We start from the raw sequence: 15,978 nt of genomic DNA, 5'->3' as shown, positions 1-15,978 counted from the left end.
AGTGTTATTTGAGCCAGTCAGTGGCATCTGGCTGCTGGGGGGAAAAAAAGAAAGAAAGAATGAAAGAGAAAAAAAAAAAAATCTCCATGCACTTTAATTAATTGTGGAGAAATTACATGGTCCTTCAACCGTGTAGTTTGTCATCAGTGCACATTACAGATTTATATTAGATGTTTCTCCACAGTGTCAGGAATAATTAAAAGGGGGTAGGAAATGATGCCAACCAGCAATGCTTTACATTAGTGGTGAAAGTTTTATATTTATTACAGCCAAACAATTTTAGAAGAAGATGTCAACTCAGAGGCTTGAATGTGCATGGAATACATATCAGGCTGGAGGCAAAGTCAATGCTCTACGGCTGCTGGAATAATGAGAGAGGGCTCATGTTTAATCTATCAGGCCGACCAGAATTGGGATGGCATGCCAGAGTTATTAATGACGCGGCATCCCTGTTTCTCATAAAAACATTCACCCAAAACAATAAGTAACATATGCTTTTTTCTTTTTCCTGAAGTGATCTTCACCCAATTGTTCTTTCTGATCCTAATAAGAACAGAAGTGCCAACTGTATGCAAGTCACTTTTTTTGCTCAATTAATCTGTGCCACATTTATGGCTCACACAGCGTTGGTGGAACGATTTAGTAAAAAGATATCAAAACGACTTTTGCCTTCACTGAGCACATGATTACAGCCTCCCTGCTGGGGCCTTCCGTGAAGGGAGCCCTACCCAGATGGCAGCCAACCTGAATGGTAATCACCATCTTGTACCTACTCCACTCAAGCAACTCAAATCTTAGCTTCTTTATTCCTGATACCATTGAACAAACCTAGGACATATTCCTTTCTCTTTCCCAGAGATCACAGCCAGGTTCTACACTTAGAAACCGAAGGTCACAAGAAAGCTCTTAGAAACATCCCAGGGATCCACGACAATAGGAACAGCCATCCGCAGGACATCAATCTTCTCCCGTGCTCTTCTATTTGAGCAGGTTTCCTTTTGTATCATCAGCACATCGGGCAGCATGTTTCAGGAGGATTGTTAGACACTCTCAACCTCCATCGTGTGTCTTGCAGAAGAGCTAGTGTGTACAACAATTCCTTACTATGCAATGCCCGTCAGTTCTTATTTATTAGCTTCTTGCCCTGGATATTTTCATAATTACCATTTAGCTAATGTGGCCCTAGAAGTGGAGACATCCTGGGAATCACAAGCCCAGGAAAGCCTCACCTTTGCCCCCTATGGACTCATATGACAGCAGGACAGCCAGAAAGGATACTGTCCTCAGGGTCTTCCGGTCTAAACAGTGGAAATCTTCCTTCCTTAGACCTATACGAGATAAGGAAAATGGCAACGGAATCCTCATAGCCATGTATTTCTTTGAATCGCTAGGTGGGTCTACTAGGGAGAGTTTGCTTAAAGTTTAACATGTGATATGGTTTGGCTCTGTGTCTCCACCCAAATCTCGTCTCGAATTGTAATCCCCAGGTGTCAAGGGAGGGGAGTGGTGGGAGGTGATTGGATCATGGAGGTGGTTTCCCCCATGCTGTTCTCGTGATAATGAGGGAGTTCTCACGAGATCTGATGGTTTAAAAGTGGTGATTTCCCCGTGTGCTCTCTCTCCTGCCGTCTTGCTTTCCCTTCGCCTTCCACCATGATGTAAGTTTCCTGAGGCGTCCCCACCATGAGGAACTGTGACTCAATTAAACCTCTTTCCTTTGTAAATTACTCAGTCTCAGATAGCATCTTTATAGCAGTGTGAGAATGGACTAACACAGCATGATTCTTCTGTGATAAAGTAATAGTACCCTTAGTCATTTTAAACCTTTCCATGACAATATTCTTAAATTTAAGGAGAATAGTGCTTTAACATTTTCAAAGCATTTTTTGCAAATAATATTTCATTTTACTAATAGCTGTACACTCAATGTGGAAGAATAAAATGGGGAGAAGCCTCGGTATTTTCTTCTTCAGTCCCATATAAAACACACACCTTAGGCATATTTTTCCTTTGTTGATGGCTTTTAAAAGTCAGTGTTTAGCTTTCTAAAGTGTTCTCTGTGCTTGGAATAAAAATCAAAACTTCTTCCTACGGCCCTACCTTCCTCTCTGACTATTCTCATCTCGCATCACTCCTCCACTCTCGTCCTGTTTCTCCACGACATTAAGCCCGTTCCAGCCCCAGGGACTTTGCACTTAACCGTTTGCTCTGCATGTAACACTAACTCCATGTCTTCATGTGACTGTGGCTTTGTCTTTCAGATCTCAGCTCAAATGTCACCTCTCAGAGAAGCCTCCCTGATCTCTCTAATATTAGCCATTCCTCTACCCTGATTTCCTAGCTCACAAACTGAAATTGTCTTCTATGTATTTGTTTAACACGGGTCTCTCCCACTGGAATGTAAGCTCCAAGAGAACTTGAAAAAACATCAACTTTAGGGTAGATTTCTCTATGTGCTTAAAAGTTGCATATTTACAATTTGTTTCAAATAATCTGTGTGTTGATTTTTTGTTTAATTCAGCAGAAGGTCTTTAATCTAGTTAGTGTAACTGAGATTTTGCCACATAAATGATTTTTTCTTCATCCCATTTGGATTTCAAAGCCACTGATAAACCTTTTTTTGGAGTGATCCTAATGGAATTAATCAAATTTAAGGAGATGTTGACTTAAAACCTTTATTAGTGGAAAGAAAAGAATATTAATAAAAGGCTAAACCACTGCATCTTGCGTCCCTAAAAGGATTATTTTAAATTCAATTTTTGCACTGTTATTATTAAAGCAGTTCACTCAACCAGTCACTAGGTTTGAACTTTGATTTGAATCGAGGTTTGCAGGGCTTCCATCAAATCTCTGCTAAATCCAGCTTCGGAGAGGAGCAGTTAAGTGTAACTGCAGCCAAGGTTAGAAACCTTGGCTCACAACACTTGGCCTTGACCAGCAGGTACCAATGGCAATTCTGTACACTGAGGACTAGCCAGGGCCAGAAGAAAGGAAGTTGAATTTAGAACAGGCAGATTTCAATCCAATATAGAGAACAAATTCCTACAGGAAGCAAGAGGCCTAATAAGTGATTAGAGAAATGATCAAAACCTCTGGAGGGATTATAATCAGGATAAACCTTCCCTGATCCCTGAAGTTCTTGAAGACTGTGTCTGGTTCATCTTTGTAGCTCCTTTTAGTACCTAACACATACTGGGTACTCAAGGTATATGTAGCAGATTGAGTTAGAACAAGTGTGGAGAATAGGCCTAACTTGTAATCTTCATGAGGGCGGGGCCATGTCTTTCTAGTTCTTCACTGTCTGCTCAGGACTTAGCATAGTCGAAGATGCACAGTAGTAGTCTGTTGAATGAAAAACATCAATGGATGAATAAACTGGTCAATGAATGAATGGGCCACATGGGCCCTGTAGGACTTAAATGCTTGATAACCCCTCATAGGTGGAAATCCTACCTCCATCCCTATGTTTCCTTCTTGATCTCTATAGCTTCTTGCAGAAAGCAAAGTATCTTGGCCTCCTTCTTCCACCCCTCTATATCCACTCTGAAACAGAGAAGTATAGGCACCTCTGAAGTTGCTCTTGAGAAAATCTCCCTCCTCATCAAAGTTCACAAAACATTACCATCATTAAGCCACTACCACTTAGTGCTCTGCTAGATGCTCTAGAAAATGCTAGAAAGAGCAGCAGCTTCCTGGGGTCTGGGAGTTAATGGTTTGAAGACATCTGACAGATGTGGCACATGTAGTGCCTGCTCTCTCTGATCCCTTCCCTGAAATTCTCATTCTCCTTGAAAACCCAGTTTGCCTTTTTCAAGGAGAAAAAGAAAGCAGTGTTAACAGGAGGCTGCCCACCTCTCGGGTTGCTCCTGCCCCTACAAGCCCTGCTGGCTGCTCTTGTGTCCCTGTCTTGCTTTACATGCGAACAGATGTATTTACATGAGGGCAGATTAAAAGTGAGATGATGTATTAGTTTGTTTTGTGTTGTTATAAAGGAATACCTGAGACTGGATAATTTACAAAGAAAAGAGGTTAATTTGGCTTATGGTTCTACAGGCTGTACAAACATGGCACCAGCATCTACTTGGTTTCTGATGAGGCCGCAGGAAGCTTTTACTTATGGCAGAAGGCGAAGGGGGTACAGGCATGTCCCATGGCGAAAGAGGGAGCAAGACAGAGAGGGGAGAGGTGCCAGGCTCTTTAAACAACAAGCTGTCTCATGAACTAATAGAGTGAGAACTCACTCATTACTGCAAGGACAGTGTGAAGCCATTCATAAGGGATCCACCCAGATGACCCAAACAGCCTCCACTAGGCCTCCCTCCAACAATGGAGGTCACATTTCAACATGCGATTTGGAGGGGACACACATCCAAACCATAGCAGATGGTATCTGAGACACTGATTTTCTCCCCAGGTTTGGCCATCAGAGGTAGACAGTGAGGCTCCTGGGAAGGTGGGGGAGGCAGCCAAATGGGTGGGGAAGGCACTTTCCAGGTTGGGCATAATCACAATGCAGCTGCTATGGCTGCAGAAGGAACTTCACTGAGAGTCCTCTCTCTGTACTTTAGCCAAGTTCCACCTCTCAACACTGGAAACATTCTATGCTTCCACTGCCAGTTCTGAAGCCCACAAGGGTCAGGTTACAGGAGGTAAGGTTCTTCCCAGCTCCTAGAGTCTGATTCTACTCGTGCTTGAAAACATCTTATCCTCTGATTATTGCCTCTAGTGGGTCATCCTGTCTGGGGCTAAGTCTCTACTAAGATCATAATTTAATGCAGCTTTAGCCACAGCTATGAGGACTCCATTTTCAATGTGTTCACTGCTGGAGTAAAGGTTCCAGCTGTGCCCAAAATATATATGGCTTACATTAGAGAAAGTTCGCCTTCGTGCACAAGAACATTAGGTATACAGGTTCAGGTAGCTCTAAGATGAGAAGTAGTGTAGGGTGTATTTGTATTAAATATGTTTTCTAAAATCAACTGCTAAAATAATGATGGTGTTAAAGAAAATTTAAAGTTACATGTAATACTACTATTCTAACAAGCCTAGTTGATATATGCATACGTAATTTTTACATATTTTTTAACATAATGACTATATATAAGCATTCATTTGCTTTTTCCATGTAATGGTATATCATATGCATTTCTCCATGTTTCTATGTTGTCTTTGTAAATACTATCTATGTTTTTCTAAAGTAGAAGAGTCTATAAAATTTAAACCACCTATTAAATGAGAGACTATAAATATAAATCTCTTATAATTGAAACACATCTAGGCAATAAGAAAAAATGACATCTGAAATACGCACAACTGTGAGATGGCAGAAGAAAACTGAATAAAAGATACACTAGATGCTCTTAACTAAAAGCATGAGCACTGGATGCTATTAAGTAGCTTTAGGACCTCTGGAAAACTAATCTCTTTCATTTGCCTTAGTTTCATCAACGTGACAAGGAGGGTAGAGTTGGGTGAACTTTAAATCCCTTCCTGCCTTAAAGTTTTATGTTCATTCCTTAAAGCAACTTTCTTCTGAGGAATACAAAGAACTCTGGGTACTTCAACTTACTCCTTAAAGGAGTGGTCCAGTGGAAATACATTGGGTGTGTGCCACATTCTCCATTTTTGGGAACTGACCTCCCCAATATGCATATGATTTAAGTAGCAGGTTCCAGGCAGCCATGCTTGCTCAGGGTGGCCTGAACTCCCTAGCCACAGCTGTTAGTTCCAGAAGTGGGTGAAACAATCAGAATTCTCTCCCTGGGAATCTAGAATTGAGATCCTAAAGAGATTCTGTCTCTGCCCAGGTTGTTGGACCTGAGACATGAAAACTCAAAACCCATTGGTAACCATCTTTTTGGTCACGTGGCCCAGTTTGCTGAAAGAGAGGAGCAAGTGGACACATAGGGAGATGCAGAAATCAAAGACTGACAACTTTCTAATCTATAATTCCTGAGATCGGGTTCAATGAGCTATCCTGTATCCGTACAGAGTTCTACCAAAACAATCATGTCCCTTATTTTACTGGTATATCTCACATAGCAAAAAGGACTCACGGTTAACAGTCTTCATAAGTGTCCTCTGTATTACTACAAATCTATACCTCTTGGTAATTTTATAAGATAGAAAAGCAATAATATTATTGCCTCCATTTATAGAAGAGAAACTGAGGCAATGAGCTTATAAAAAGCCAAATGACACAGAAATATACTGGCTGAGCCAGAACTCAATCCACAGACTCCTGCTTAGCACAAAGGCTCTCTTTGTTAACTATTTCTGACCCTAGAGTTTAACTTCTGTTTTACAGTGTGGAAAAACCATGAGAAGGCATTGCAGCATTTTTAGAAATGAACTCATTTTTGAATGAGTTTGGAATTTTAAGCAAAAAGAATCTCAAGGTTTTGAGTTTTGAGTCTACCTTTATGACCCAGAGGGATTCTCTCAATTCATTCTGATCTCACTGGTAGGGCCCTGGATTCCCAGGCCCAAGAAAGGGGAATTGGTTTTTTGGTGGTTTTCCCTCAATCCAGCCGTAATGAACACCCTCTTATGCATGCAGAGATGTTAACAGAGATAGGCAACATGGAAGCTGGGAACTGAGTCTGGCCAAAATGTTTAAAACATTATGGGGCTAAATATTAGATTAGGACTAATGTGGTAAATTCAGAATACTGAGGGCCAATAGGAACCTTAAAATAGGATAGACAGTTGAAAACACGAGCTTTTTTTGTGCTTTGCCTTAATCCACCAACCTATCTGAAGGTCTAATCTATCAGGTATTCAGCGATATACCAGAGATATTTCCTTCACTCCTCAGGGGAAGGAGGCAAGAAGAAATTGGTTCCATATGAAATGATGTGATTTCTATTACATTTTGAAATCAAAGCTTACAGGCTCTGCATGTGATAATTGTGTTCGCTCATTATACCACCTCTGCCACCAACAAAAACAAAATCCCGACCTCAAAACCAAAGAAATTAGAAAAGGAAAGAAATGTAGCCAACACATATCCAGCAGCCAGGGGGTCTATGTCCAGTTGAGGTTTCATTTCAAGAGGAAGGGGGTGAAAGGAAGACAGAAAAACCTCTGTTAATTCTAGTTATTTAATTTAAAAGCACAAACCTGAAGAATATTCTTGGGTTTGTCAGTATCAAAACTTTCCCAAGGTTTCCTGGAAGTGGCGGAGGAGGCTGCTTTGTCAAAACCCTGAAAAGGCCTTGAAACACACTGGGACAATGATCTACAATTAAGTGTTCTCCAGTGGGTCTCAGTGTGACACACCATAATGGCTCCAAAGGAGCCCTTAAAACCGACTATGTCAATGAGCTCCTCCAAGCATAGGGATTTAGAGTTATGGATTAGACCTCTTAACCCTTCTCCTCCCCTCAAAATACCTTAAAGACCTTTTCTCCCAGGGGAGGAGCTGTGCTAGCCAGTGTCTGACTAAAAGATCTTTGTGAAGTCACGTTTAGACAGGACATCAAATGAAGGATCTGTGTTCAGCTGAGATACTCCGCATGTTGCCCTCAACCAAATTGAGGGGCCAGAACCACAATGGCCCCATCAAAATGAAGAAGGAGCCTCTTAGGGGTTTCATTTCATTTCTGGATGTCAATGATCTTGGAAACAACTTCTTTGCTGTTTTCTTGATGCTTTAGTTTATATACCTGTAAATTACTGATTTAACTAAAAGTAGATTTTGCTTTACAGCAAAAACAAGAATGACAAATCAGATCCTGTTCAACTAGTGAGGCCCTTCCTTGCTGAGCATCAGTCACACTTTGAAAGACGTATGAATTCTTTCAAACCAGCAGGAAAAATTTGGAATCAACTCTGCATTTTCTAAACTGAACAGTTACAGCAACACAAAACAGGTTATCAAAATGGATAATCCCAACCCCTATTTATTTAGAGTAGTGACCGTACATCATTAGTTTGGAAGGGATGCACTTTCCCAATTATGTTTTGCTAGTGACTCAATGTGCTTCCTTCCCTAAAACACACACTGTCAGTGGGGGCTGAGAACCTCATAGAAGTAGTTACAGAGACCAGCTTTAATTTTTTATTTTATTTTTGCACAACATTGTGAGTGTAGCCAGCTTTTTATTAAACATTCATTCAAGCTAACTTATGTGCAAATGTGAAATATGATTGTAGGAAAGTATAGTTCCAGAACTTTAAAGATTGTTTTGTGACTTGAAAGCTTTAATGACCCCTTTTAAGACCCTAAAACTACTAGGAGAACAGCTCTGTTACCTGGTCTTATGTTCACACCATCCTATTGGTCTCAAAAGCTCAGTTCATTCCCCACGTGTGGCTAAACAGGTTCCAGGACACAGTACTGTACACAAAATTTGGGAAACTTTTGGGATAATGACTGTAACAGAACTGGAAATGATTATTTCCTAATAAAAGCTTCCTCATTCCAATGTACTCATGCCAACAGGCTACTGTAAGGTGGCAAATTAAGGTACGTTTTTCTTGCAAAAATATTCCGTCACTCTTCCTTTTCCTTGTATAGCAAGGGAATTCTTTTCATTTTAGAATCATAAAGCTCTTCAACACTGGTTTTAAAATGGAAAAGCAAGTAGGCCTTTTATTAGAAAACTGCTGTTGAGAGCAGCTTTCTTTCCTGGTTACACAAACATCTGCCTTCCCAGAGAAAGGAAAGTCAATGTTTAAAGTCTATTAAAAAAAAAGTAAATGCAAGATTTCACATATACCTTTCAGTAATGGGGGAAATAACCACCTTTAATTTTTATTTTCAGTTGTTTCAATGGCTTTTAAATTTGGCAAGTACTGCTACACTTTCCTGAAGTGACAGTGGGCCCTCGCAGCAACCCTCCTACCTGTACCCTCAGAAGTGATACTTACATAGCCCAGGTATGTACAAGTCTATACAACAAGGAACACATCATAAGTCAGACACTCGGAAAGTTATAGTCAGAAGGACTTTAAAGGCGAGTCATATTGTTTGGAGCTTACAGGACTCAGTTCTGATCAATGTGGAACTTTCCCTACTCCCTGGAATCGGATGAATCTGAGCTTTATTTATTTATTTTAAGAGACAGGGTCTTGCTCAGTGGCCCAGCCTGGAGTACATGGCATGATCATAGTTCCCTGCAGCCTTGAACTTTTGGGCTTAAGCAATACTCCTACCTCAGCCTCCCATATAGCTGGTACTACAGGCATGAACCACCACACCCTGTTAAGTTGTCTCTTTTTTGTAGAGGCAGGGTCTCTTTATATTTCCCAGGCTGGTCTTGAACTTCTGGCCTCAAGGGTCCTCCTGTGTCAGCCTCCCAAAGTGCTGAGATTACAGGCATGAACCACTGTGCCTGGCCAAGTCTGACCTTTACAAAGACAAATTTATACCACACAACTGTATGCATTAAATTCAACCTTTTGGCCAAATCTAGATTCCTCGATCTGAGCAAAGGGTTTGACAAAAGGTACAGTGTTTTTATTTTTTTGCTTCATTTCTCCTCACTTTTCAAACTTGAAGCTATTGCCCCAGAGACTTCCCAGCCCCACAGTCTCAACTTCATTTCTCTGTTGGACACTAAGTGGCCAATTCTGCTAGTATTATGTAAGTCAGTCGCACAACTGAAGAAAATCACTAGTTCTTAAGAGAAAACAGTATCTCTTCAAGCAGGTGAAAAAATGTCAGTCCAGAATTGACAGGCCCTTGGCAATTTGTCCATTTCTGAAAACCAAGATGATAAGAAAACCTTTTAACCTAAATAGGCGTGTGACAACATTCTTGCATTGCTATAAAGGAATACTTGAGACTGGGTAATTTATAAAGAAAAGAGGTTTAATTGGCTCACGGTTCTGCAGGCTGGACAGGAGGCTTGATACTGGAATATGCTTGGCTTCTGGGGAGGCCTCAGAGGGCTTTTGCTCATGGCAGAAGGTGAAGCGGGAGCAGTTCTGTCACATGGCCAGAGTAGGTACAAGAGAGATCGAGTGGAGGGGAGGGAGATGCCACACTTTTAAACAACCAGATTTTGTGAGACCTCACTCACTGTCCATGAGATCATGGACAGCACCAAGCCATGAGGGATCCATCCCCAGGACCCAAACACCTCCCACCAAGCTCTACCTCCAACAATGGGGACCATACTTCAACATGAGATTTGGGGGGACAAGTGTCTAAACTATATCAATAGGAAGAAAGAAGAAATTCAGCTGTTACTTGATGAAGAAATAAGCAAGCCTTTAACTATAAGCTCTGCAAGAAGATAGTCAAGGCAATTACTAACCCATAACAAAATATCAAAATCAACAAACTGTTTGGATTTTTTTTTCTTTTAATTACTGGATGTGTACTTTGGATATCAATATATCTCAGATGACTGAGTTGACATAATGATCTAAGTAGTCCTTTGGGGAATAATTTCATAATTTTCACAGCCAGAAGAATGTTGTGCACTTTAGGTCTTCCCAATAGCTAATTTACATGGCTGTATCTTTAAAACCTCTTCCCATACTCAAATTGGTTTTGGAGCCTCCAAATGTCCACTTGTTTCTGGGTTTGATATCAGAGAATCACTCTTGGCTCGTTCCTCTTCTTCATCCTCCGAACGAATTGATTACAAAGTTCTGTCAACTTAGAAGTCCTCTGAAATTCACATGTCTTTTCTATTAAAACTGCTCTGTCAGATGCATGCTCACATCACCTCATTTCAGGAACACTGCTTTTCTCTAGGTACATTCCTTTGCCTCAAGCAAGAACAACTCAAATCCATTGTAGACACTGCCCACTAGATTAATCTGCCTGTAATATCACCAGCATCATGTCACCGTTAGCCTTGGAAACCTTTGAAGGCTTCCCAGAATGGAGCCATCTTTTGATGCCTCCCATATATTGGTCTAAGTTTCCTGAATTTTCTGTTTTAGCCAGATAGCTTAACACACTAAACCTACTGTACACTACCTTATTCCCACTCTCATATGGAATTCTACCTAACTGGAATGACCTCTTTCCATCTGTCTGCCCATGTCTTATGAAACCACCTTAAAAAAATTAGTAAAAGCCCACAAGATTAGAATTGTGATAAGGACTTAAGGTTTGCTAAGGTATGGGCATAGTTAAATCATAACCAGTTATTGTTTCATAACTTGCTTTGCTTTGCTTTTCTATAATTGCTTACAGCTCAGGAGTCACATAGCTCATGGTCACAGATTTGTAACTTCTCCCATTGCTTCATAGAAAACATCAGTATCATAAAACCTAAGACTGGTGTTTGAGGTATTTTTCAGACTTTGCATTCTGATGAGCCAACGATGCCACCCAGATCTGTGACCCACACCAAGGAACTGACTCACCAGCTCTGTAAGCCCCACCCAGAAACTGACTCAGGCACAAAGACAGTTTTGACACCTGTGCTATTTCATCCCCACCCAATCAGCAGTATCCATTCCCTAGCCCCATGCCCACCAAATTTCCTTAATAACCCTAGCTTCCAAATTCTTGGGAAGGCAAATATGAGAAATATCTCCCATCTCCTCACTTAGCTGTTCCTGAGATTATTAAACTGTTTTTCTGCCGCAACACCACTGTTTCAGTGCATTGGCTTTTCTGTGCAGCAAGCAAGAAGTATCCGTTGGGCTGTAACAAATTGCAGTGTCATTTAGACAACTAAAAAATCCATTTTTTCCCTAAGATCTTATGTATGTAGCTTAAAACAACCTCATCATATTTGGAACTTGCTAAAGAAATGATTTGATTACCTCTCCTGGCTCTGTGGGGTTGTCCACTGGCATTTTCTCAGAGATCTGCTGGTTATATAAGAATTTTCACATTTTACACTTTCAATTCAGTGATAACCTAAAATAATGACTTTACCAGTTACATAAACCAGATTTCTCCTTTGCACTGAAATTTCTAAATTGAAAGGCATTCTTATGGAATAATACTTCAGTTTCTTAATATTTTAAGGCTTCATAATGGTCTCTATGAACCCCTTCTATTAGAAGGATTCAAGAATAGTTTTTGTTCTAAAGGAAATCTGTAAATGCATTTGACAATCATGTATTGTCATGTGGCATATCTTTCCTACTGTTATCTTGAACTGTTCTTTAAATCCTTTATTAGAGTTTTACTTTTCATGTTTTTAATGTCTCATCTTCCCTAACAGATAGTATACTCTCTGGGGATAGGGTTTATGTCTTAGACGTCTTTCGATTCCTGATGCACTAAACATAACCTTGAAGACAGGAAGTGCTTGGTCAAAACTGGTTGGTCTGGTTTTGACTATAAAGGCCTGATGTAGTCTACATTGCATATCAGAGGAAAAACAAACAAAAAAAAATGAGGACCAAGTGTTGCTAGATATCCAACTGAAAATTATCCAACTGAAAGAGAACACTCAAATTGTCCAAATGTTCCTCATCTTCACTAGGATGCATCTCTTTGAGGCATTTCCCATATAGCTATAAGGGCTGCCAGATAATGCTTTTTACACAACAAAGTCTTTATTTTACCTTTCTTCCAACAGACAATAAAAATCAAGACTGTTTTAGTAAGCAGTTTCTTTCTCATAGTTGGTAAGAGGTACTAAAAGAAAAAAATGTTGAATCCTATCTGTTCTTAATGTTTCAGGCAAATCCTTAATCTACGTTAATTTCATGCTATTGTAGACAGAATTCTAGAACTACTATTCATCTTCCATATGAACAAGGTGGTCCTGTGTGTCATTCTAGACGTTATTCATAGAAAACTAAAGCCTGCAGGAGGTGTCAAGGTGACAGGATTAGGAGGAAGAGAGAACCTCGAAATGGGATTTTCTCACTCGAGAACTGGGAGAGGACTGGAAAATCAATCAGTTACCATCCATACACAGGGCTTAACTGGTTACCTGAAATATTTTCTCATGCAAGTGTTGAGTTGAATTATATAGATTTACGAAGCTTACTTTATTGCACGAGTTAAAAATTTTTGGCAGCAATTGACAAACAGAGACCAGCACAAATGAAGTCATGGACTAATTTAGTAGAAGAAAAAATATTCTTTAATCAGTGCTTTTCTCACTGTTGCTACCTAGAGACAGGAATGGGATGAACTGAGGAAGTCTGTGGCACTCAGTTATTGATGGGATATTAGCTAATCCTGTGGTTCAGTAAATATCATTCTCCCCGTCACCACAGAAAGATACTTGTGGAGTTTAATGGGCAGCAAAAAAATCAGGATTAGAAGTCACTTGGATTTTTAAAACCAGTAACAGAGTTGTACATAAATAAATACATACACATCTTATTTTTTAAAAGATCATTCCAAAGAATGTTTTAAGGAAATGGAAGACGGTAGGAAGACAGTTACAGGGACTAATGAACACTTTGCAAAGTGGCTTGTGTTTATGGCCCATCTCTCAACTAGAAAAAACGGGGAGCGTGAGAGGTTAACTTTAGTAGGAGAATAACTAAAGCTAGGGCAAAGTAAGGAAGCTTTTCTTCCTCCATGAACTGTTCTTTGTTCAGGGGCTACTGCATGTTCAGCATGAAAGTTAATTAACACACAGCACACTGCTGCCTGGAACGCCTTACATAATTACACCTGGAGTCTAATTAGGTAACTCTCAACTATCCCTTGTCTAAATCATCCAAGCTACAAATCTCTCAGTGTGGCTAGCATTCGTTTAGTGAGGCCTGTGACATGCTTGTGAAATTAAAAAGTTGTCACTTCTAACATGTGGGATACACTAACAGCCTAAATGAGTTCTCCCATATGGTTTTCATGTAGAAAGTGAAGCCTTGAGAGAAAGTATGATCTTTCTGGATTCCTTTGGGTTGCCCACAGATTCCAGGACACCATGCCAGGTAGAATCATATTTTATTGACAATACTGTCAAGTAATTACTAATTAAGGTATTTGTGCTGTTATTTAATTTTAATAGGATGATACAATGTTAATATTGATCATTCTGAGATGACGAGATTATGATAAATTAAAATTTCTTTTAGATTTTTCTAGAATTTTCCAAGTTTTCTATAATGAAGAAATATCTTTATACTAATAACAATGTAGAGAGAGGAAGAAAAATTGGTAAAGGACTCCTCTATAAAATGATCCCATCTTTGTATTAATGAGTACCACATAATATGCAGAGCATAATGTATTATTATTTCAAAATTTAATATAATTTTAAATACTGTATATAGTGTATACAATAAAATACCAATCTACATCACAAGCTTTCATTTATCTAATCAAACTGAATAAATGTGCAAGATATGCCATAAATTACTTCCAAGAATGTACAACTTGGTAAAATGGGACACAGATTTTAGTGACATGAAAAGAGTTGTAATCGGTAGTATCGTTTAACAACAGGTTAAGTTTCTCTTTTTTCTTTGACCACTTTTTGCAAGTGACACCATATCACCCTTGAGATTGTCATTTGGCTTGGCACATCTTTGTTATCAAGTGAAAATGACCAAAAGGAACACCTTGTTACCAAATCTGTTCATTACATGGGCAGGTTCATGAGAGCTGAACTCCACCCGACATATTCTGAAAACGGTGGGAGGAGGAGGGAGGATCCTGGAGAGTGAGAAACAGAACTTAATTAGTTGCAATGCCTGGGTCCACTGCTATAATCAGTGAAGCTACCCAACTGGTGGGCCAAGCCAAAGGGATCAGAAACAGGTCTACTATTGCCAAGTTTGCACTCTGCCTGCAGCGACTGTCAACTAATGATAGATTAGACAAATCTGATAGCTCTATCAAAACATTCATCTCAAATCTTGATTAGTAATCCTATTGAATTATGATTAATTCACAAGGGTGCTGCTGACAGATAAGATGCTTTATCTAACAATGTGTACTAGTTGCTTTGCCTGAAGCCAAAATGTAAGCCCCCCAAAACAAAAAAAACACAAACTCCGGAAGTTGCTAGTAAAATATACTATCAAGTATTGCACATTGAGAAGGATAATGAGGCTACATGCACCATTTAATTTAATAAAGAGCTTGTTTGTGAGAACTCAGCCTTGATACAAAAAAACAAGAGGGACTTAGGGAGAGAAATACAGTGAGAACAATACACTATAAACAAGAGTACACCCTCTGCCTTTTCAGCAAGGAGTATGTAAGAGACATTAACTCAGGATTGCTTCAGGGGGTACCATTCTCCATTTTGGCTACATCCCAGTTACTCAGGCCAGAGGCAGAGCAGAACTTGCATGCTTTTTGCAACTTACCATCCAATTACTCTTCTTGTCTCTGGAATGAAGACATCTGTGCGTAGAAATACCCAGCAGACCTAAACTCATGGGATTTTCAGAAAGCAGATTTTTTTTTTTTTTTCAATTTTTAGGGAGTAAAGTGATAGGGAAGAGGGAAAGTAGAAGAAAGGAAGTGTTTAACTTTCCTAAGAAAAGGAATAAAAATGAGGGTTCCTAATGTCCTTTTTTCTTTTCGCTTTGTCTGAAGCAAAGAAACATTCGATGTGGTGTATGCTGAAGTTTTAGTTTAGTACACAGCTATGACTCAGGATAAATCGAATCAGTATTTCTCATTCCCTTATCAAGCCAGCTCATGGGGCCTGAACCTAAACCTATCATTCCATTCGTGGCTTTGCCAACCCCAAAAATTCAGCTATGCTTGTTGGGGTTTGGGTTGGGTTGCTGGGGCAGTCAGAGGATGCTAAGTACTCAAAATCTTGTGTAATTTTAGATGGTATCATTATCTTATCCTGACCTTATGATTTTACAAAAAGCCTAATGTTCTATAATCATGTTTCTCTTTAGCTGGTATTAACCTTTCGGTGACTTCTCTCTTCTCTCTCTCTGTCTCTCTCTCGCACTCTCATAACTATCCTGTTAATCAATTGTGCACTGCAGATGGGGTCAAGGAAATCTACTTCCTCCTTTGATAGCCTCCAATGTTTCTACTCTTGGGGATAAAAGTGCTTTAAATGGAGTTATATTCTAGGAAAATCAATATATGATTACTGCAAAGATTTGTATTGATTG

At 39.7% G+C, this 15,978-nt stretch overlaps 1 protein-coding gene across 4 annotated transcripts in view; it reads right to left on the bottom strand.

The window, feature by feature from the left end:
- FTO (FTO alpha-ketoglutarate dependent dioxygenase) overlaps positions 1–15,978 on the bottom strand; it is a 408,367-nt gene that overhangs the window by 65,308 nt on the left and 327,081 nt on the right. For 2 of the 4 annotated variants that reach the window (XM_054453522.2, XM_054453523.2), the window contains exons 9-10: positions 3,454–3,543; positions 2,660–3,342 (exon numbers count right to left, since the gene is read on the bottom strand). The exons of the other annotated variants lie outside the window; for them this stretch is intronic. In XM_054453522.2, the coding sequence (XP_054309497.1) occupies positions 3,462–3,543 (82 nt within the window). In that variant the 3' untranslated portion in view covers positions 2,660–3,342; positions 3,454–3,461. Of the gene's footprint in view, positions 1–2,659; positions 3,343–3,453; positions 3,544–15,978 lie in introns of those variants that run through there. 4 annotated transcript variants of the gene reach the window in all.

This window comes from Pongo pygmaeus, chromosome 18, assembly GCF_028885625.2.
Source record: "Pongo pygmaeus isolate AG05252 chromosome 18, NHGRI_mPonPyg2-v2.0_pri, whole genome shotgun sequence".
In the NCBI taxonomy this organism is placed as follows: domain Eukaryota; kingdom Metazoa; phylum Chordata; class Mammalia; order Primates; family Hominidae; genus Pongo; species Pongo pygmaeus.
Note: the sequence above shows the minus strand (reverse complement) of the source record. Positions and strands in the feature narration are given on the sequence as shown.